General features: G+C 43.8%; 1 protein-coding gene across 1 annotated transcript in view; it reads right to left on the bottom strand.

Moving 5' to 3' along the window:
• Positions 1 to 8,525: 8,525 nt before the first annotated feature.
• Positions 8,526 to 20,943, bottom strand: part of LOC132399075 (neuronal pentraxin-2-like) — a 30,750-nt gene continuing 18,332 nt past the window's right edge. The window contains exons 2-5 of the mRNA XM_059979019.1: positions 15,214 to 15,430; positions 12,476 to 12,720; positions 10,863 to 11,042; positions 8,526 to 8,828 (exon numbers count right to left, since the gene is read on the bottom strand). Coding sequence (XP_059835002.1) covers positions 8,601 to 8,828; positions 10,863 to 11,042; positions 12,476 to 12,720; positions 15,214 to 15,430 — 870 coding nt within the window. The 3' untranslated portion in view covers positions 8,526 to 8,600. The remainder of the gene's footprint in view (positions 8,829 to 10,862; positions 11,043 to 12,475; positions 12,721 to 15,213; positions 15,431 to 20,943) is intronic.

Genomic DNA, 20,943 nt, shown 5'->3' with positions numbered 1-20,943 from the left:
TAAATAAATAGATAGATAAATAAATGAGATGAATAAATAAATAGATAGATAGATACAGAGAACACAAGTTGTAGAGCCCTTCAAAGTGAGGCTGTGTTCAGTATCGGTTCAAAGTTCAAAGTACATTAATTAGCAAAGTATGGATACTTTATACAGTCCTGAGATTCGACTCCTTACAGGCAGCCACTAAACAAAGGAACCCAATAAAATTCATTAAAACTAAAGACTGACAAACACTCAATATGCAGAGAGAGAAAAAACAATTCATGCAGACAATAAGAGTAAGCAAATAGCATTCAGAACTGAAGTTGAGGTATCCAGCACTTTGTGTGTGATGCAATATTGTCTTTACCTTCTTCAGCGTAGTTCTGTGGTTTCTTGATGTTTCAGGTCCAAATCCTGCTTCATACCCTGAAGCAAGGTCTCAAACTGAAACATCAATAATTCCTCTCCCCTCCACAGAAGTTGCTCAACCTGCTGAGTTCCTCCAGCAGATTAGACCACAAGACATAGGAGCGGAATTAAGCCATTCAGTCCATCAATTCTGCTACACCATTCCATCAAGGCTGTTTTATTTTCCCCCTCAACCCCATTCCCCTGCCTTCTCCCCAAATGTTGCAGGAGATTCCAGCATCTGCAATCTCTTGTGGTTCCAGGTCGATATCTTCTTAGATTATGGAAACCCACACCGTACAGATGATTTTTTCAAAAGAATAAAAGGCAGCTGCAGTACAAGTGATATATTAATATAATGCTTTTATTTTTATTCATTTTTTCTTCTTTTATCCAAAAGATATAACAATTATTTTAATGCAAAAATGTCGAATGAACGTAATGGTCACCATCATATAGTCAAAGTCATGAGAAAAACGAATGATAAAATACAAACCCAGAACCTTAAAACTAAAATGTCTCTTGAACCCTGTTGTCATACAGTGAAAGAGATGGTTAGTATTAATGTAACCATACTGTGAATGACATCACAAAGAGGACAGCAGACAGGATGGAGCAAAACCCCTTTTTTCTGACTGTTTTTACGATTATAGACAGAGTATAAAGCATTCGAGTATGGCTGCTTTTGTATCGAGCTGTGTGCAGCTTCACAACATCTTCATTCACCTCATTAAGGAAGGCTCTCCTGGGTTCACATATTGACATTGTATAAAAACACACACACACACTCACGGATCATAGCCCGTTTCAGGTTTAATGGAAATAACAAACAGCAGATATTTAACCAAGCTTTTAAAATCATGAAGGGATTTGACGGAGAATCTGTTTCCAGTGGCAGAAAGGTGGGTAACCAGAGACCAAAGACCCAAGAGCAGAATCAGGCTTTGAAAAGAAAGCAAATCTCAAGGTTGTAAATAGTGACACATACTTTGATAATAAATTTACTTTGAACTTTGAGTCTGCTCCACCATTTCATCATGGCTGATTTATTATCCCTGCCAATCCCGTTCTCCTGCCTTCTCCCCACTTCGATGCTCTTAATAATTAAGAACCTATCAACTTTGCTTTAAATATACTCAATGACTTGGCCTCCACGGCTGTCTATGGTAATGAATTCGTCACCCTCTAACTAAAGAAATCCCTCCCTATCTCTGTTCTCTAGGGACTTCCTTGTACCGGAGGCTCTGCCCTCTGGTCCTAGACTCCCCCACTATAGGAAACATCCCCTCCACGTCCACTCTATCTATGTCCTCTGGTCCTAGTCTCGCCCACTACAGGAAACATCCCCTCCACGTCCACTCTATCTAGGTCTTTCAGTTTTCTACAGGTTTCAGTGAGATCACCCTCACTCTTCTGAACTCTAGCAAGTACAAGCCAAGAGCCGTCAAATGCTCCTCATACGTTAACCCTTTCATTCCTGGCATAGGAGACTTGGTCAAGTGTAATTGGGAAAAGAAGCAGATGAGGAGCCTCAAGATGTTTTGATGTCACATGTAGATTGAAACAGTGAAATATGGTCATTTGCATTAACATCAACACACCCAAGGGTACGTTGAAGGCAGCCCACACATGTCACCACACACTCTGGCACCATCATAGCATGCCCATAACACTTGGCAGAACAACACAGAACACAACAAGCAACAAGACAACAACAGCAAAACAAGCCCCGTTCCTCCCTCCCACCCACTCATGCACATGCAGTCGTCTAACCCCAATAGTCAGCATTGTTCGGCCTCCAGCAGACCCGGATCTGGGCATTGACATGCAAACATTGGGCCTCCGCCCACCCAAGCAGACTCACAAAGACTCTTTCACGCAGTCTGTTGTGAACTAGGCTCATTGTCTTGAACTGCCCTGTTCAAGACTGCAAGGAGCTACAGAGCTGTGGACACAGCTCAGCACGGCTCTGAAACCAGCCTCCCCTCCATGGACTGTCTACCCTTCTCATGCCTCAAAGACCCCACTCACACTGGATGTTCTCTATTCTCCCCTCGTAAAACTTAGAACGTAATGGCACATCACAGGTTCTTCAGCCCTTTATGTTCCCCAATGAATCTAACCCTTCCCTCCCACATAGCAATCCAATTTTCTATCATCCATGTGTCTATCTAGGAGTTTCTTAAGCATCTCTAGTGTATCTGCCTTTACCACCACCCCTGGCAGTGCGTTCCATGCAACTACCACTGAAAACACCTGCCTCTGATATCACCCCTATACTTTCTTCTGATCATCTTAAAATTATGCCCTCTCATATTGGGGTGGTGGGCTGGAGATGCGTCTCTACCAAAGGAGGTGTGAGGCACTCCTTCCCTCTGCTAGCCTGCAGGTCACCCTACTTAGCTCCTCCCTCCCAATCATGGTCTTGTGAAGCCACGGGAGCAGGTGGTGATGATCGTGTGGGTAGCTGGTGCATTTCACAGGTGCAACCACTGTGGCCAGGTAGACAATATCTGTACAGCATTGATCATGGCTGGGGTCACCTGTCTTGTAAAGACACTGCCCAGAAGAAGGCAATGGCAAAACACTTCTGTAGAAAAATTTGGCAAGAACAATTATGTTTCTTGACACAGCACATAATGAATCAATGTATTAGCCATCACCACTCTGGGAAAAGGATGCTGGCTGTCCACTGTTATGCCTCTTATCTTGTACACCTCTGTCAAGCCACCACTCATCCTCATAAACTTGGAAGTATGTCCACCAGGCTTAAGGACAGCTTCTACCCCACAGCTATAAGATTATTAGATGGTCCCCCAAGTACAGTAAGATGGATAATATACACAAAATGCTGGAGGAACTCAGGGCAGGCAGCATCGATGGAGAAGAGCAAACAGTTGACAACACTCTGGGCTGAGACCCTTCATCAGGTGAAGGGTTAAAGCAGAAATAATCTGATAGAAGAGGTGAGTGAATCAGAGGAAGTGATAGGCAGGTGAGAAGAGGTGAGGGTGGGGGGACAGAGTGGGGAACTGAAGGAGAGGGAAGGAGAAATTTCTGAAAGATGGAGAAATTGATGTACGTGTTTATTAATGTCCATAGGTGCTGTCTGATCTGCTGAGCTCCTCCAGGTGAGTGAGAGTGTGAGTGCGAGTGTGAGTGAGAGAGAGAGAGAAAGACTCTGGATTTCCAGCATCTGCAGATTCACTTGTATTTTTCCATTCAGAGACAAACAAGAGACTGCAGCTGCCAGAATCTGGACCAACAGAGTCCTCCGGGTGCTCCAGTTTCCTCCCACGTTTCAAGGATGTAAAGGTTATTAGGTTAATTGGTCACATGGGTGTAACTGGGTGGCAAGGGCTTGTTGGGCTGCAAGGACCTGTTACTGTGCTGTATCTCTGAAATAAAGATAAAGAAAAGGGAACTGTTGGAGAAACTTTGTCAGGCAGCATCTGCGGAGGGAGATACACAGCCGATATTTAGGGTCGAGGCCCTTTACCTAGACTGAAAGTTAGAGGGAAATAGTATAAAAAGGTGAATGGAAGGTGTGAGGGGTGATTGGCAGATGGTGCAGAGAAGATTGGAAGAGATTTTAGCTGGAAAATAAGATCTACAAATGATTGAATTTCAACTCTCAGTCCAGATGAAATGTTGGAACCCAAAACATCTCAACAGATGCTGCCTCACCTCCAACATTGAATTATCTTTCCCTGATGCACAGAATTAAAAGCTAATAATTGCATTTAAGAATAGGAGGTACGACTTGGACTGGACTCTGATGTTACACTTCAATTCCACTCTCCAACGTGTTAGAATGACAGTAGCCCATTTAACATTGGTTTAACACAGTGGTGTAGTGGTTAGTGCAGTGTTATTACAGTTCAGTATGTCAGAGTTCACTTCTGGTGGCCATCTATAAGAAGTTTGTATGTTCTCCCCTCAACCGTGTGGGCTTCCTCCAGGTTCTCTGGTTTCCTTCCACAGTCGAAAGACGTACTGGTTAGTAGGTTAATTGGTCATTGTAAATTGTCTTGTGTTTGGGCTAGGGTTAAATGGGTGGGTTGTTTAGCAGTGTGGCTCATTGGGCCAGAAGGGCCTGTATCTCCAAATAAATTAAAGTCAACGAACAACCCCACCAACTACCTGGAGTGGCACGTGTACATTTTAAAGACTATTACAGCACTGCACACACCCCTCGGCTCACAATGCTGTACTGTCATTTTAACCTACTCCAAGATCAATCTGAGATTGATCTGTTTGCTCTTAGAGTAAGTTAAAGGTCAGCACAACATTTTCTTCAAATTGCCTTAGACAACAAGACAATCTCAAGAGGACAGCCTCTGATAAAGCTAGTGTGCAATTTTAGCACATTGAGCAGGTGTGTCTCGAGCCCATCTCAGTAAATCACGGTAGCATAGTTGTTAGCATAACAGTATCACAGCCCAGGGCATCAGAGCTCAGAGTTCAATCGAAGTGTCTTCTGTAAGGAGTCTGTACATCCTTCCTGTGACCACATGGATTTCCTCCCACGATCCAAAGATGCACCGGTTAGTTGGTTGATTGGTCATTGTAAATATCCCGCAATTGGGCTAGGGTTGCTGGTCAGCGCAGCTCAAAGGACTGGAAGGACCCATTCCTCACTGAATCTCTAAGTAAAATAATTAATAAATTTTGAATTAGCAGAGAGTAGCTATTTCCAGTAGCATGAGGGCTAATAACCACAGGGGGAAGGGGTTGCAGGAGTTTGCCAAGTGAACACGATAGCACTATCAGAAGCGTCTAAGGAAGTGGCTGAAAAAGTTGGAGGATAGTGGCAAACACAGGGTTAATAAGCAACTCTCGTCAAGTGCTAGCACAAATCTAATGGGCCAAACTACCACTTTTGTGCGATGTGGTTCTACCAGCTGCTTTTTATTTGACTTGATTTTCCTTAAGAGTTAACACGTGAAGAGTGTCCGCTGGCCCAGAGTCTGTATCCACTGGAGTTCAGAAGAATGAGGGGCAAGTTTATTGAATCCCACTAAATATTGAAAGGCCCGGATAAAGTGGACATGGAGAGGATGTTCCATATAGTGGGAGTGTCTAGGACCAGAGGGCACAGACTCAGAATAGAAGAGTCTCCTTTAGAACAGAGAAGAAGAGGAATTTCGTTAGACAGAGAGTGTTGAATCTGTGGAATTTATTATCACAGATGGCTGTGGAGGCCAAGTCATTGGATATATTTCGAGCAGCGGTTGGAAGGTTCCCGTTTAGTAAAGATGTCAAAGGAGAAGACAGGAGAGGGTGGTTGAGAGGAAAAATAAATCAACCCTGATGGAATGATAGATTAGAATCGATTGGCCAAATGGCCTAATTCTGCTCCTACTGTGTGTCTTATGGTCTTGTACTGATTGGCATGAGAATTGAGGCATCCCATCTTTAGCTCAGTCTAGAGAACAGTATGGCACAGAAGAAGTTTGGCAATTGCGATAATATTGGCCTTATCATGGCTGGGTGAAGAGGAACGGGATCAAGTTTGTAACAGGGAATGCAGGGATCTCTTTCCTGGTCAAGTGACCAGCTATTGAGAACTATGCTCTGGAAAAAGGGGATGTTCCTTCATCTCCAACAATGGATCCAAAAAGGATGGAAGAGAAGGAAGACGTTTGATGAGACTAGAACTAGAGGTCACAGGTTAAGGGTGAAAGGTGAAAAGGGATGGTGCAAATATGAAAAAAGCTAGAAGAAATGGTGGATGCAGGTATAATTTCAACATTTTTGGGAAATTCGGATAGGTACATGGATGAGAGGGGTAGGAAGGGCAATAATCTAGCTGCAGGTCATTGGGACTAGGCAGCTTAACCATTCAGCATGGACGAGTTGGGTCTGATTCTGTGCTGTAGTGCTCTATGATTCTATGCCTAAATGGAATGAGGCACAGATATGGTGAAGCACTCTTTCCCCATCCCTGAAGTTGGGGGTGGGGGGGCAGAAATCAAAATCTAGAGGGCATAGTTTTAAGGTTGGAGGTGAAAGATATAATGTGTGGCTGAAGCAGGTAGATTAATTTATTTGTTACTTAGAGTTACAGCACGATAACAGGCCCTTCAGCCTGATGAGCCCACACCACCCAACTACATCCATGTGTCCAACTAACATACAAACTACATGCTTTTGTAATGGGGAGGAAACCGGATCATCTGGAGGAAACCCATGTGGTCATGGGGAGAATGTGTAAACTCCTTATGGGCAGTGGCACAAACTGAACCCAGGTCACTGGTGCTGTAGTAGTGTTAGGCAGATATGGAACAAACAGGATTAGCTTGAATTTATTCATTTTTATTTTGAGATACAGCATGGAACAGGCCCGTCTGGCTCAGTGAGCTACACAAGTCAGCAACCCACCTATTTATGCATCGCTTAATTACAGCACGGTTTACAATGACCAATTAGTTACTAACCGGTATGTCCTTGGACTGTGGGAGGAAACGAGCATGGGAAGGAAACCCACGCATTCACAGGGAGGATGTACAGGCGGCATCAGAATTGAACTCCAACTCCGACACTCCGAGCTATAACATACAGGTATTTCTTATTTGGCATAGACAGCCATGGCTGAAGGGCTGCTTTCTACACAATAAGGACTAAGAAAATAACTATTTCAATCACCACAATCTTAGAACTTTGTTTCTCAAAACATTGTTTTGTTTTTTTAAAAAAAAGTGAACAGTGGCACAAAGGAAGAACATGCGGGGTTGAACTTTTAAAGTTTGTTGAATGTTATTTCATCCCAACCCAAGGTGAGCACAAGTTACGCAGTAAGGCCATTTAAACTCAATAAAACATTCAAGTCCGGCTCTCTGTAGATCAGCTAGAAGTGATTTCAATGAAGCTTATGAAAAGATTCTTTTAAATTGTTATTCCAGTGAGGAAAAAAATGGTTTTCTTTTTGCTCTCTGTATTCCAACAGATACTCTTGCAACGTAACCTTGAAACAAAATAATAAACCTCTTTCCAGCAATAAGACAATTGAGAAAGGGTTATTTAATTTGTTGATCAAGATCTAGACCAGAAAAGAGTGCCTGCAGAATTTTTCCCAGAGGTTTGCACCTAACATGGGAAATGGCAAATGTTAGAAAGAGTCTGTAGCAAGAGGGTAATGCACCACAGGTTGGCCAGCATCTGAAGGTAGGTTCTGGCATACAAGGACACACACTCACTCCCTTCGTCAGGCAGCAACAACGGAGAGGAATAAACAGTCAATGTTTTAGACCAAGGTCTTTCATCAGAACTGGAAAGGAAGGGAGAAAGAAGCCAGATTAAGATGGTGGGGGGTGGAGGGAAGAGGATGGAGGGAGGAAGAGGGTGGAGGCAAGCTGGCAGGCAATAGATGAGACCAGGTGAGGTGGAGAGAGGAGATGAAGTAAGAAGCTGGGATGTGATTGGTGGAAGGGCTGAAGAAGGAATCTGATAGGACAGTGGACTGTGGGAGCAAGGAGAAGAGGAGGGGAACCAGTTGGAGGTGGTAGGTATGTGAGGAGAAGAGGAGGGGAGCCAGAATGGCGAATGGAAAAAGAGGGAAAGGAGTAAAAATTGCCAGAATTATCAATGTCACAGGCAGAGGCCCTTCATCAGGACACAAAGTCTCATTTATTCCTCTCCATAGACCTGTTGAGTTCCTCCAGCATTATGTGTGTCTTATTCTAATTTCTGTAATGCCCTTCACTACTGAAAATGATCCTAAAAATGTATGTAATTCACAGATTACCTTTTGAAGCAACGAGTGAAGGTGGACACAACAAGCTCTCATACAGCAATGCACTAACTGACTGATCTACTTTTTAAAATGTTGACAGATCAGCTAGAAACCAGGTCACTGAGATCTCCCCTGCTCTTCAAATACACTGTGGAATCTTACAAGTCCACTTGAGGGACGAGAAAGATCTCAGAATCACCCATTATTGGGGTGTGGTGCGGTATCCGGTTGGATGTTGTGCTCAGGTCTCTGGTGTGGTTCTTGTACCTGGGACCATCGACTCAATGTAGAGAATGCTACCTACTGGACACGGCCTGCAGAGTTACTGAGATTTTAAGACACAAAATATCACAATCATTGCTCCTTCCCAAGATGTGAAGATGGGACTGGGAAGCTGGTACACTTTTAACCAAATCACAGAACATTATCTGTACTAAACAAACAGGGGCACTTATGTGAATCCTCGTGGCAATCAGGAACTAACCAAGCGCTCCCGGCAGGTCTCCAGTGGCAACTTGGTTGCTCCACCGAACGCGTCCACGTTGTTGTCAACCCAGGGAATGACATTGCCGGCCAGGTTGGCAGAACAGTTGGCTATGCTCCGGATAACATCGGAGGTGAGAATGTGGTCCCAGATGTTGAAGTGACTCAGTTCACCCACAAATGCCTGTGATGCATCGAACCTGCCTCCAACTGAGTCCTGAGGAAGAAAACACATTAAATTCAGGTTTCTACAGCCTCTCCAAACCAAACGACATGTTAGTCCTCACCAAAGTGAGCCTGGGCTTTAGTTTACCACCTGTCTACACCAGGGTGAAGATTGGCTTTATTTGTCACATGCACTTTAGAACAAGGGGGTATGGTCTTAGAAGAAGATGGTGTCCACCAGTCAGGACTGAGATGAGAAGTTTCTTAATGCCAAAAGTTTTAAATCTTTGAAATACTCAACTCCATGAGGCAATAGATCCCAAGACAAGGTTTGGGGAGACACACCACCTGATTTCTATTTCTTAGCATACCAAAATCTTGTAAGTTAGAAAGATATAAATTGGATACTATCTTATCCAGTGGCAGGGTAGACATGAGACTAAATTAGCCAACTCTAGCTCCCATTTTTTGAGCTGTCAATAGCTCACCTCTAAGTTCACAATAGCAGCATCTTGAAACTGTCCTCTGTATTTGCCTCCAGCTGCTGAAATCTTATTTTACATAGTAAAAGTTGTGTTTACTTGAGAGCTTATTTTGGCTTAAGTTTAAACAATTGAACAGATGTTAAACCCTAATTTAATATTCTATCTTTCTTGACAAAAATACACTTGCTTTCTGATCTTTACAAGTTGAACTTTTACCATCTGAAGAATTTTTAAACATGCAGTACTTCATTATTCATATTTCTCATGATTTCTTATGACATTGAAAGGGACTATTTGGCCCACCAAGTCACTGCCAGCCCTCGGAGCAATCCCATTCCCCCATTTAGTTACATGATACCCTTTCCCTCTCAATACTCCCTGTTCTCCTGCTAAATCACCTACACAAAGGGCAATTGTCCAAATATTTTAAAGGCATATTATGCTGGTAGCAACTTTAAGAACAAACTTAACCAATCCTTTCCTCTATAGAAGGGGAATATTCCATCCTTGCCCAATCTGGCCTATGTCACTCCAGACCTATCAATATGATTGACTTTCCTAATTGGCCCAGTGATCCACTTTGTGCATCTCTAACAAAAAAATGCAGGCTTGCTCAATGAAGCTGGTTCTCACACTGACCCAACCCCAGAATATCTTAAATATTTAATACATTAATATAAATTAAAAACAACTGCTATTTCAACATCAATTCCTCCAGCACTCTGCTCACACTAATACCATCCATAATTCATGAAGTAGCAGTTTTTAGCCTTGAGTCTATTACATTGACCACCTTGCCACGTAAAGCAAGGAAGCTTTTACAGCATACTTCATCCTCACCAATATTCCACAGACAGCTCACACAATAGCATTGCAACATTGAATCCACTCACATATTCGACCCAGGAAATCTTCCATGTGGAACTTTTTGGAAAGGTTTTTGCAGATTTCCAAGTAAACCATTCCAAGTGTTAATTCATCCCCGACTGTTTAAAAAACCTCCCGTAGATGCATCACACACAAAACGCTGGAGGAACTCAGGAAGTCAGGCAGAATCCACAGAGTAGAATAACGATCAAGGTTTTGGCCAACAGGGCTCAAAAGGAAAGGAGAAGCCAGAATAAGGTGGGTTGAGGGAATGGAGTAACTAGCAGGTAATAGGTGGGACCAGGTGGGTGGGTGGGAGGGAGAGGGGAGGGGGGAATAAAGTAAGAATCTAGGAGCTGATAGGTAGAAGAATTAAAGGTACAAAGAAGGAGGAAACTAATAGGAGAGGATAGTGGACCTCCAATCCTGATGAAGGGTCTCAACCCAAAACCTTGACTGTTACTTATCCTCCATAGATGCTGCCTGATTTGCTGAGTTCCTCCAGCACTGTGTGTGCTGCTCAAGATTTCCAGCACCTGCAAAATCTCTTGTGTTTAATTTAGGTGTTATATCTTCAAAATACAAAAAAAAAGCAAGGTGACTTCTTGGGCATGTTACTCTTTCACTCAACATTTGCCCATTTTAAGAATCTCCATTGATAGACTCCTCTCCTCCTGATATAGACTTCTGTCCACCATAGGTGTGGGTGGCTGTTGGCTGGGTGGGACACTTACCTGTTCCTGGCCCAGGATGAGGATGCCACCTGCTTTGACTGGATGCCAAGGAGCCAGGTTCTCTCCTGTGCCACGCAATTGGCCATCTTGATAAGCCTCCCACATGCCATCTCTGGTAGTCCATGTTACGCAGATGTGGTGCCACTTGCCATCATTGATGTCCATGGGCATCTGGGCTACCTGTTGGTGTGATACATTGGATAAGGTCAGTGGTTCCGACCTCAGCCTCCACAGATGCTGCCTGACTCACCAGCAATCCATTTGATTCCTTGTCTGGCTTGTGAATGAGAACCCTTTGTGGTGTTTTTGCCTGAAATAAAGTCATATTAAAGTTTGGAGCCACTGCACTACCCAATGACCAAGAAGTATTGTTTTGGGCCAAAGCATTGTCAAAGAGATAAGTTTTATGGTGGTGAGTTACAAAAACAGAACAGATCCCAAAGGAGATTGAGTGGAGTTCTAGAACTCGAGACCAAGGCAGCAACATGCCAGAGAAACTTTACTCAGGCCAGTACCTCAGCAAATGGTGATTGTTGATTAGAATATAGAACATAATAGACCCTATGGCCTACAAATTTGTGCCAACCTTTGAACCTACTCCAAGATCAATCGAATGCTTCCCTCCCACACAGTCCTCCATTTTTCTTTCATCCATGTGCCTCTTAAAATGCCCCAATGTATCTGGCTCTACCAGCAGCCCTGGCAAGATGTGCCACACACCCAGCACTCTCTCTGTAAATACACCTGCTTCTGACATCCTTCCCTATGGTGGTGGTCCAACGATTACAGTGCAGGCGAGTTTTTAAAAGTGGAGAAGGTTGCTCTGGGGCAGTTCAACTCTCTGCCTCAGAGGTCTGATTCCAGCAGTATGAACAGGCATCATAAACTTGGTCTTCCTCAGTTGCAAAGGATGACCATGACATCTTCTATGCTTAGTAATAGGAGGAGGCCGGAAACTGGGGTTAAGGAGGAGATGGGAAAAAAGATCAGCCATGATTGAATGGCGGAGCGGATTCGATGGGCCAGATTGGCCCAATTCTGCTCCCATGTCTTACGGTCAAGCCCTTCACTCTCCATGGGACATTTGAAGTACCACCTTCCTGGCCGCTGGATCTCACTGCAGTTCTCATCCGCCCGGTCCACCTGAGCTGACTTCTCATGCTAGGACAGGCATGTGCCCATCTCGCCAGGGTCTGAAACCACCTGGTTTGGCCTGCTTGTCAATGCAGCATGCCAGGGTGTAGCTGCTGTCACATGCAAACGGCTGAGTGTCCGATGGTTTCCAAAGGTGAGTGAGCTGTCCAGGAATGGAGACAAGCCCCTTCACCAGAAGTGTGCTACCCCTGTACTTCTCTCTAAACGCTTCATATATTCCTAATGTACCTACCTCTACCATCACCCTGGCAAGGATAATCAGCTCAGCTGTCTTTCCTAAGAGACCATTTTTCACCTCAAGGTGAGCAAAACCAGTGAAAGGCATCCAGTCCCACACCAGTAAAACCACCTGTGGCATCTCCTGGAGTTATGACCCTCCCCCATGGTCCTCAGCTACCAACCGACCAACAGCAAGGTAGTCAGCAGTTGTTAATGATTGGCTGAGAAGCGATACACACCTTATCATTAATGAGTAACTCAATTGCATTTTTTCCCCAGTCAATAAGCACAATTTCATTTGACTGCCCAGTCACGGCGTAGGAGAATGGTGTTCCGATACTGGACGACAGTCTGGATCGAATCCACATGCAGACGGTGAAGGCGTACATTTCAGGAAGGCTCTTCTTAATCTTAGCATACAGGTAGTTCGTTTGTAAAGGCATTGATACCTTGAAATCGTCAGGTGAGTTAAAAGCACTGCTCTCTGTGGAGAACAAGACAATAAGCAAAGAACGATTTACACATTAGAGGATATTGAACAAGTTGCTTTGTATGGATTTTTTTTTTTAAACAAAGCATTATTTCAGGAGAAGTGTAGAAAAGATTGAAGCCTGAAGTCTATCAGAAGTCAAATGGTCAAAGCCCAACGGTGAATCTCTGTGGGTCTGCTGGGGAAGATGAGGAAGTGTCTGCAAATGGACGGAAGCTGGAGGCCTGGTACAACCTCTCCTGGGGCTAGAAGATGGTGTGGTGTGTGGGTAGGGGGAGAACGGATGAGGCCAGGTCCTGCTGAAGGCACTCAGCCCGAAACGTCAACTGTCCTCTTTTCCATCGATGCTGCCTGGCCTGCTGAGTTCCTCCAGCATTCTGTGTGTGTTACTTGGATTTCCAGCATCTGCGGATTTCCTCTTGCTGGTTCTGCTGTTGTTGCTTGCTTGTTGTGAATGTGTTGTTTTGCCGAGCATTCTGGGCATGCTATGTTGGCGCCAGAATGTATAGTGACACTTGTGGGCTGCCCCCATCACATCTTTGGGTGTGTTGGTTGCCATCCAAACCATGTCTTTCACTGCACGTTTCCGTGTACACGTGATAAATAAATCTGAATCTGATGTTTAAAGGTGGAGGCCTGATGAATTTGAGCAGGAGGCTCCAGACCCATCCTGGGCTTAGAGGCCAGTTTTGTGTGTGAGTGGCTGAATGGGAGGGAAAGGAGCTCTCCTTCAATGCAGAAAGTTAACCACATTACTTTGTAGAGTCCCACCATTGACCCGGACTGGCATAGAGAGTGCCAAACATTTCATTTATTAATTTGGCAAAGGGCATTACAGCAAAATCAGAATTTTATTACCCAACATAACCTATCTTTGAACCTGGATGTCAAGAGGGCATCGAGCTGTGGTCCCCATCAGGATGTCACAGATGTAGTTGTCTTTATTTGGTACGTAGGGATGGTTTGGAGGATAGAGAGGATCGTATAGAGCTCAGGTTAGGGTTTGGTCAGTGACGTTGGGGATTTAGAGCTCAGGTTAGGGTTTGGTCAGTGACGTTGGGGATTTAGAGCTCAGCTTAGGGTTTGGTCAGTGACGTTGGGGATTTAGAGCTCAGCTTAGGGTTTGGTCAGTGACGTTGGGGATTTAGAGCTCAGCTTAGGGTTTGGTCAGTGACGTTAGGGATTTAGAGCTCAGCTTAGGGTTTGGTCAGTGACGTTGGGGATTCAGAGCTCAGGTTAGGGTTTGGTCAGTGACGTTGGGGATTTAGAGCTCAGCTTAGGGTTTGGTCAGTGACGTTGGGGATTTAGAGCTCAGCTTAGGGTTTGGTCAATGACCTTGGGGATTTAGAGCTCAGGTTAGGGTTTGGTCAGTGACGTTGGGGATTTAGAGCTCAGGTTAGGTTTTGGTCAGTGACGTTGGGGATTTAGAGCTCAGGTTAGGTTTTGGTCAGTGACGTTGGGGATTTAGATATCAGCTTAGGGTTTGGTCAGTGACGTTGGGGATTTAGAGCTCAGCTTAGGGTTTGGTCAGTGACGTTGGGGATTTAGAGCTCAGCTTAGGGTTTGGTCAGTGACGTTGGGGATTTAGAGCTCAGCTTAGGGTTTGGTCAGTGACGTTGGGGATTTAGAGCTCAGCTTAGGGTTTGGTCAGTGACGTTGGGGATTTAGAGCTCAGGTTAGGGTTTGGTCAGTGACATTGGGGATTTAGAGCTCAGCTTAGGGTTTGGTCAGTGACCTTGGGGATTTAGAGCTCAGGTTAGGGTTTGGTCAGTGACGTTGGGGATTTAGAGCTCAGGTTAGGGTTTGGTCAGTGACGTTGGGGATTTAGAGCTCAGGTTAGGGTTTGGTCAGTGACGTTGGGGATTTAGAGCTTAGGTTAGGGTTTGGTCAGTGACGTTGGGGATTTAGAGCTCAGGTTAGGGTTTGGTCAGTGACGTTGGGGATTTAGAGCTCAGGTTAGGGTTTGATCAGTAACCTTGGGGATTTAGAGCTCAGGTTAGGGTTTGGTCAGTGATGTTGGGGATTTAGAGCTCAGGTTAGGGTTTGGTCAGTGACGTCGGGGATTTAGAGCTCAGGTTAGGGTTTGGTCAGTGACCTAGGGGATTTAGACCCATATCAGAATCAAGTTTATCATCACTCACATATGTCATGACATATGGTTTTTTTTGTGGCAGCAGTACAGTGTAATACATAAAATTAAACACACATATACATATATTTCTTACTATAATGTATTGAAAACTGTCAGTGATAATAAACCTGATTCTGATTTGGATTCGGGGTTAAGACCATGTTCTTGCTTCTGATTGTGATACTGCATTGTAGACATATTTTGCATGGAGATTTTTAAAATTTTATTTCATCCAATAGTTTTCAAAGATTAAGAATTTCCTCTTTAACCTTGTAATTAAGAACTGATTCTCCGTCCAACTATTCATTATTGTAAAAGATTACATGAGTCAGTGATCAGTTTTGTCTAGTTCATACCTTTCTCCAGTTCAGTGACCCTTTCGTGCAAAGCATTGAGTACCGACTCGGTCTTGTGACGGTGTGCCGCTGTCTCATTCAGAAGCAGGTACTTCTCATCTTCAAGCTCAGAGACTTTGTTCAGGAGCTGATTTTCCAGCTCCCCGAGCTTCCTCTGAAGCTGCTCTCGGAGCTCGCTGGGCAAAACCTGGTTGGAGAGATTGGGTCGTGTCTGTTGCTGTTGCAAAACAAGAAGAAAAGACAGAACTTAAACATGAAGGAGCAGACGCGTGGTCAATAAACTCTGAAGTATGGATTACGAGCTAGCGTAGTGTTTTGTTTGTTCATTATTGTTCATTGATTGCTGTACTCAAGTCAACCTCCCAAGAGAGTCCATGAAGTCACGTTGCTCTATTGAATTGCCAAAGGTTATTTTTACCACTGCAATCTAGTAATTTGAGAAAAACATTCTGAAAGTACTGTGTTCTTCCAGGCAGACAGAATGTGTTCAATTGCAAGCATGCTGCAGGCAGTTTTCTTATGTATTAATTCATAGTGCTCACCAATTTTGATGGAGACTTCTTCATTTATCAGAACAGGCTAGGAGTGTACGCTTACCTACTAACAGCCAGCTCCATAATAACATACAATTCTATTTTTTACCATTGTGTTGGTCCCTTTGGAATGTATAGTACTGTGCAATAGTCTTAGGCATCTATATAGCTGAGGAGCATCAGAGCTTTGTACAGTACTGTATTCAGATGCAATGTACAGCTCCCCCCCCCCCACAAAAAACAAGACAGATCTCATGATACATGCGAGTGATGATAAACCTGATTGAGAGTGGACTGAGAGTGAGAAGGGGGCAGGGAGAGAGGAATCATGGTTGGGGGAAAAAGGGAAGGGAGAGGAGAGGGAAGCACTAGAGAGACATTCTGAAAATGATCAATGAACCAATTGTTTGGAGTCAAATAACCTTGCCTGGTGTCTCAGGGCTGAGTGCATCTGCACCTGCATCATCCCCACCACCCACCAGCACTCCTCCTCTGCCACCTGTCCCACATCCCTTCCATTCTGTCCTCACTATTCCCATCACCCTTTGCTCCCGCCAGATTTACAAACTCGCTCTCTGCTCCATGTTGACTTTTACTGTGCAAAAGTCTTAGGCTCCCACACTATAAACATGTGCCCAAGACCTTTGCACAGGACCATAGCTATTGGAACTCGTGTTCCATTATTAACTGCAATATTCCATCCTTGTCAACCTCATCCCTCATCAAGGACCCTACAAGTCACATCCTCGGTATTTATTATTATTGGATCTGCAAAGATCATCCTTGGATTCACATCATTTGCTTGCAGGTCCTTGTGTGTAGTTTTTGTCCCACGGATTCTATAGGATTTCTTTGTGAATGCCTGCAAGAAAATGAATCTCAAAGGAGCACACAGATTGGTAACATACTGTATGCATGTACTTTAAAAATAAGTTTACTTTGAACTTTGTTATTGTTAATTGCCTACTCAGCTTTTCTGCACAGCATCACATCAGGGAAGAATGGCTGAATGTGTTTTTTTTAAGTTAGCGATAACTGCACGGAGTAGGCCCTTCCAACCACGCCATTCCTGCAATCCCCAACCAGCCCAATTAACCCTAACCCAATCACAGGACAATCTACAATGGTCAATTGATCTTTATGGAATGTCTTTGGATTGTGGGTGGTTGCCAGAGGTCATCTGGGGAAAGCCCGTGCATTCTGTGGAGTGGACATACACAGATTCCTTACAGAGCAGCACTGGGATTGAACTCTGAACTCCAGAATGCCCGAGCTGTATTAGCGTCACACTAACTGCCATACTTCTAAATTCCCAGGTCTTTGATCCATGACTTAAGAATCAGTGGTTTTTCTTCCTTTTTTTTTTAGAAATTAGTATCATACAATAGATCACAAATACGTACTTACAACACATTAAAAATTCTGTAAGAATTCATCTTGAAGTCCAACACAGGAAAAATCCCTCTCCATCACAAGAAAACAGCATCTATCAAAGACCCTGACCATCCTGGCCATGTTCTCTTCTTATTGCTGCCATCAAGGAGATACAGGAGCCTTTAGGTCCCACACCACCAAGTTCAGGAACTGTTATTACCCTTTAACCAACAGGCTCCTGAACTGCTGTGGATAACTGTACCTACCAGAACACTGAACTGATTCCACAATCTATTGAGCCACCCTAACCCTAATTGAGCCACTTAAAGCTCATGTTCTCAGTAATAGTTGTTTTCTTTTTTATGTATTTGCACAGTTTGTTCCACACTCTCACATGCCTCCAAGTGAAGAAGTTCTCCCTCATGTTCCCCTTAAACATTTCACCTTTCACCCTTGACCCATGACTTAGAGTTGTAGTCTCACCCACCTCAGCAGGAAAGCCTGCTAGCATTTACCCTATCTATATCCCTCACACTTGTAGGCATTGGGCCTTCAACTTTGAGCAACAGTGGGGTGGTGGGGAGGATGTTAAAAAATATTTTGATATGGACACACGAAGGCTGAGATTTCTGTGGTCCCCGACTTAAACCCAATGATGACGTTACAGAGATGCGCATCTCTAAAAGCACAAGGTGGGTTAAACAAACTTAGAATAGAAAATGGAGATACTCCAAGTCTGCAGGTAGGGAAAGGGTTAAAGTTTCAAAAAAATTCGTACATCAACATTAAAAGGTTATCTCATACACTCTCCACTACTGAAATACTTATAACAGTTTGTTTTAATTGCCGTTTATCCTCCTAAGGTACTGAAGTTACTACCCCTCAACCATCGGGCTCCTGAACCAGAGTGGATAACTTCACTTATCTCAACACTAAACTGACTCCACAATTGATAGTCTCACTTTCAAGTACTCTACAACGCATTCTCAATATTATTTATTGCTTATTTAGTTATTTTTGTACTTGCACAGTTTGCCTTTTGTACCTTGGTTGTTTGTCCATCTTAGGGTGTAGTTTTTCATTGATTCAGTTGTGTTGCTTTGTATCTACTGCAAATGCCCTCAAGAAAATGAATCTCAGGATGGCAATATGCTGATGTATACATACTTTGAACTTTAATTTTGATTTGTACTATCTGCCATGTTTTACCTACAAACTGGATTCATGATTAGAGTGGATGGTATTACCAAAAGATACTAGCATGGATTAAAGCAATGTGCACAAAAAGTGGGAGAAACTCGAAGTCCTGATGAAGGGTCTCCACCCAAAAGGCTGACTGTTCATTCCTCTCTATAGATGCTGCCTGGCCTGGAGTTCCTCCAGCACTTTGTGTGCATTGCTCAAGTTCCCCAGTATCTATAGAATCTGTTTAGCATGGACAGAAGACTGACTGATTGGCAGGAGGCAAAGAGTGGGAATAAAGGAAGTCTTTGCCAGTTGGCTCCCAGTGACTAGTAGTGTTCCACAAGGACCGTTGTTGGGACTACTTTTCACATTATATGTTAACAATCTGGATAATGGGATTTGTGCTCAAGTTTGCAGAGATCGGTGGAGAGGCAAGTAAGGTTGAGGAAGCAGGGAGTCTGCAGAAGGAATTGGACAGGTAAGGAGAATGGACACAGAAGTAAATGGTACAGCACTTTGTTTGAAGAAATAAATACATAGACTAGTTTCTAAACAGAGAGAAAATTCAGAAATCAGAGGTTTAAAGGTACTTGGGAGTCTTTGTGCAGGATTTCCTGAAGGTTAACTTGCAGACTCCATTTGCCTTCCTTGCTACTGACTCAATGTCAGCATTCATTTCAAGAAGACTAGAATATAAAACCAAAGATGAAATGAGGTTTTATAAGGCATTAGTCAGACCACAGTGGGAGCATTTTTTTGTCCCCACATCTAAGAAAGGATGCGCTGGCATCGGAGAGGGTCCAAAGGAGTTTTACGAGAATGAAAGGGTTAACGTATGAGAAGCTTTTGATGGCTCTGGGACTGTGCTCACTGGAGTTTAGAAGAATGAGGGGGGAATCTCATTGATACTATTGGAATATTGAAAGGCCTAGACAGAGTGGAGTTAAGAGGATGTTTCTGATAGTGGGGGAGTCTAGGACCAGAGGGCACAAACTCAGAATACAAGAACATGCCTTTAGAATAGAGATGCAGAGGAATTTCTCTAGCCAGAGCATGGTGAATCTGCAGAATTCACAGACAGCTGTGGAGGTCAAGTCATTGAGCACATTTCAGAAAGAGTAAGATGAGGGAACCACCCAGGACATGCCCCCTCTCTTTACCACCATCAGGAAGGAGGTACAGAAGCCTGAAGGCACACACTCAGCGATTCAGGAACAGCCTCTGCCCAAGAGCCATCCAATTTCTGAATAGACATTGAACCTATGAACACGACCTCACTACATTTTTTATATTTCTGCTTTTTTTGTACTAATTATTCAATTTAACTATTTAATATACATATATATTTACTGGAATTTTTTTTATATTTATCATGTACTGGTAGTCCTTTGTACATTGTACTGCTGACACAAAGTTAACAAATTTCATGACATATGCTGGTGATATTAAGCCTGATCTGATTCTGATATTTAAGCAGAGGTTGATAGGTTCTTGATTAGTTAGGGCAACATTTTGCAATGTAGGCACTGTTGTAACATTGAAAATACAGTCAATTTGCAACAACATGACAAGCAATATTGATTGAGGTAAATATTGGCCAGGACTTTGCAGATAATTCACTTCAAACTATTTTACACCCACCTTACACAGTAGATGGAATCATTGTCCTATCCAAAAAACAGCAACTACAATAATGCAGCACACAAAATGCCGGAGGAGCTCAGCATCTATGAAGAGGAATAAACAGTCAACCTTTCGGGCTGAGACCCTTCATCAGGACTGGAAAGGAAGGGGGCAGAAGCCAAAATGAGAGGGGTGGGGGAGATAGTGCACAGATAGTTGATTGGTGAGACCAGATGAGGGCGAATCTCTGACCTTACCGGCATCAGCCTACCCACCATCAAGGACATATACACAGAAAGGCGCTGGAAAAGGGCCAGGAACATCATGGAGGATCCCACCCTCCCTGTTCATGGACTGCTTGTCCCACCGCCATCAGGGAGGAGGCTATGTAGCATCTACATCAGGACAACTAGATTCCAGAACAGTTACTTCCCCCAAACAGCAAGGCTGATCAACACCTCCACTCACTAACCCACCCCTCCACACCCCACAACTACCACTGCTTTATCATTTCTTGTCACTCACCTTATGTACAGACACCCCTGTGCCTAGTGTCACTTTATTGACATGTAATCAATGCATAAAAGATCCCTTACACATTTAAATCTATTGTGTTTTCATCATTATTGTGTTACCTTGTTTGGTGCTGCATCAGAGCTGGACTAGCAATTATTTCATTCTCCTTCGCACTTGTGTACTGGAAGTGACATTAAGCCACCTTGAATCTTGATGCCCTTCCTCTTTTCCTTTCTCCCATGGTCTACTGTTCTTTCCTACCGGATTCCTTCTTCATCCCTTTCACCTGTCACCTCCCAGCTTTACTCCATTCCTCCCACCCTCCTTCCCCCTCACCTGCTCTCAATCTCCTGCTAGTTCGTACTTCCTCCCTCCCCCCACCTTATTCCACTGCTTCCCAGTCCCGATGAAGGGCCTCATCCCGAAACGCTGACTGTTCATTCCCTCTATAGACACTGTCTGGCTTGCTGAATTCCCCTATCATGTGTGTTGCTCGCGA

This window comes from Hypanus sabinus, chromosome 9, assembly GCF_030144855.1.
Source record: "Hypanus sabinus isolate sHypSab1 chromosome 9, sHypSab1.hap1, whole genome shotgun sequence".
Classification (NCBI taxonomy): Eukaryota; Metazoa; Chordata; class Chondrichthyes; order Myliobatiformes; family Dasyatidae; genus Hypanus; species Hypanus sabinus.
This window is presented reverse-complemented; position numbering and strand designations above follow the sequence as displayed.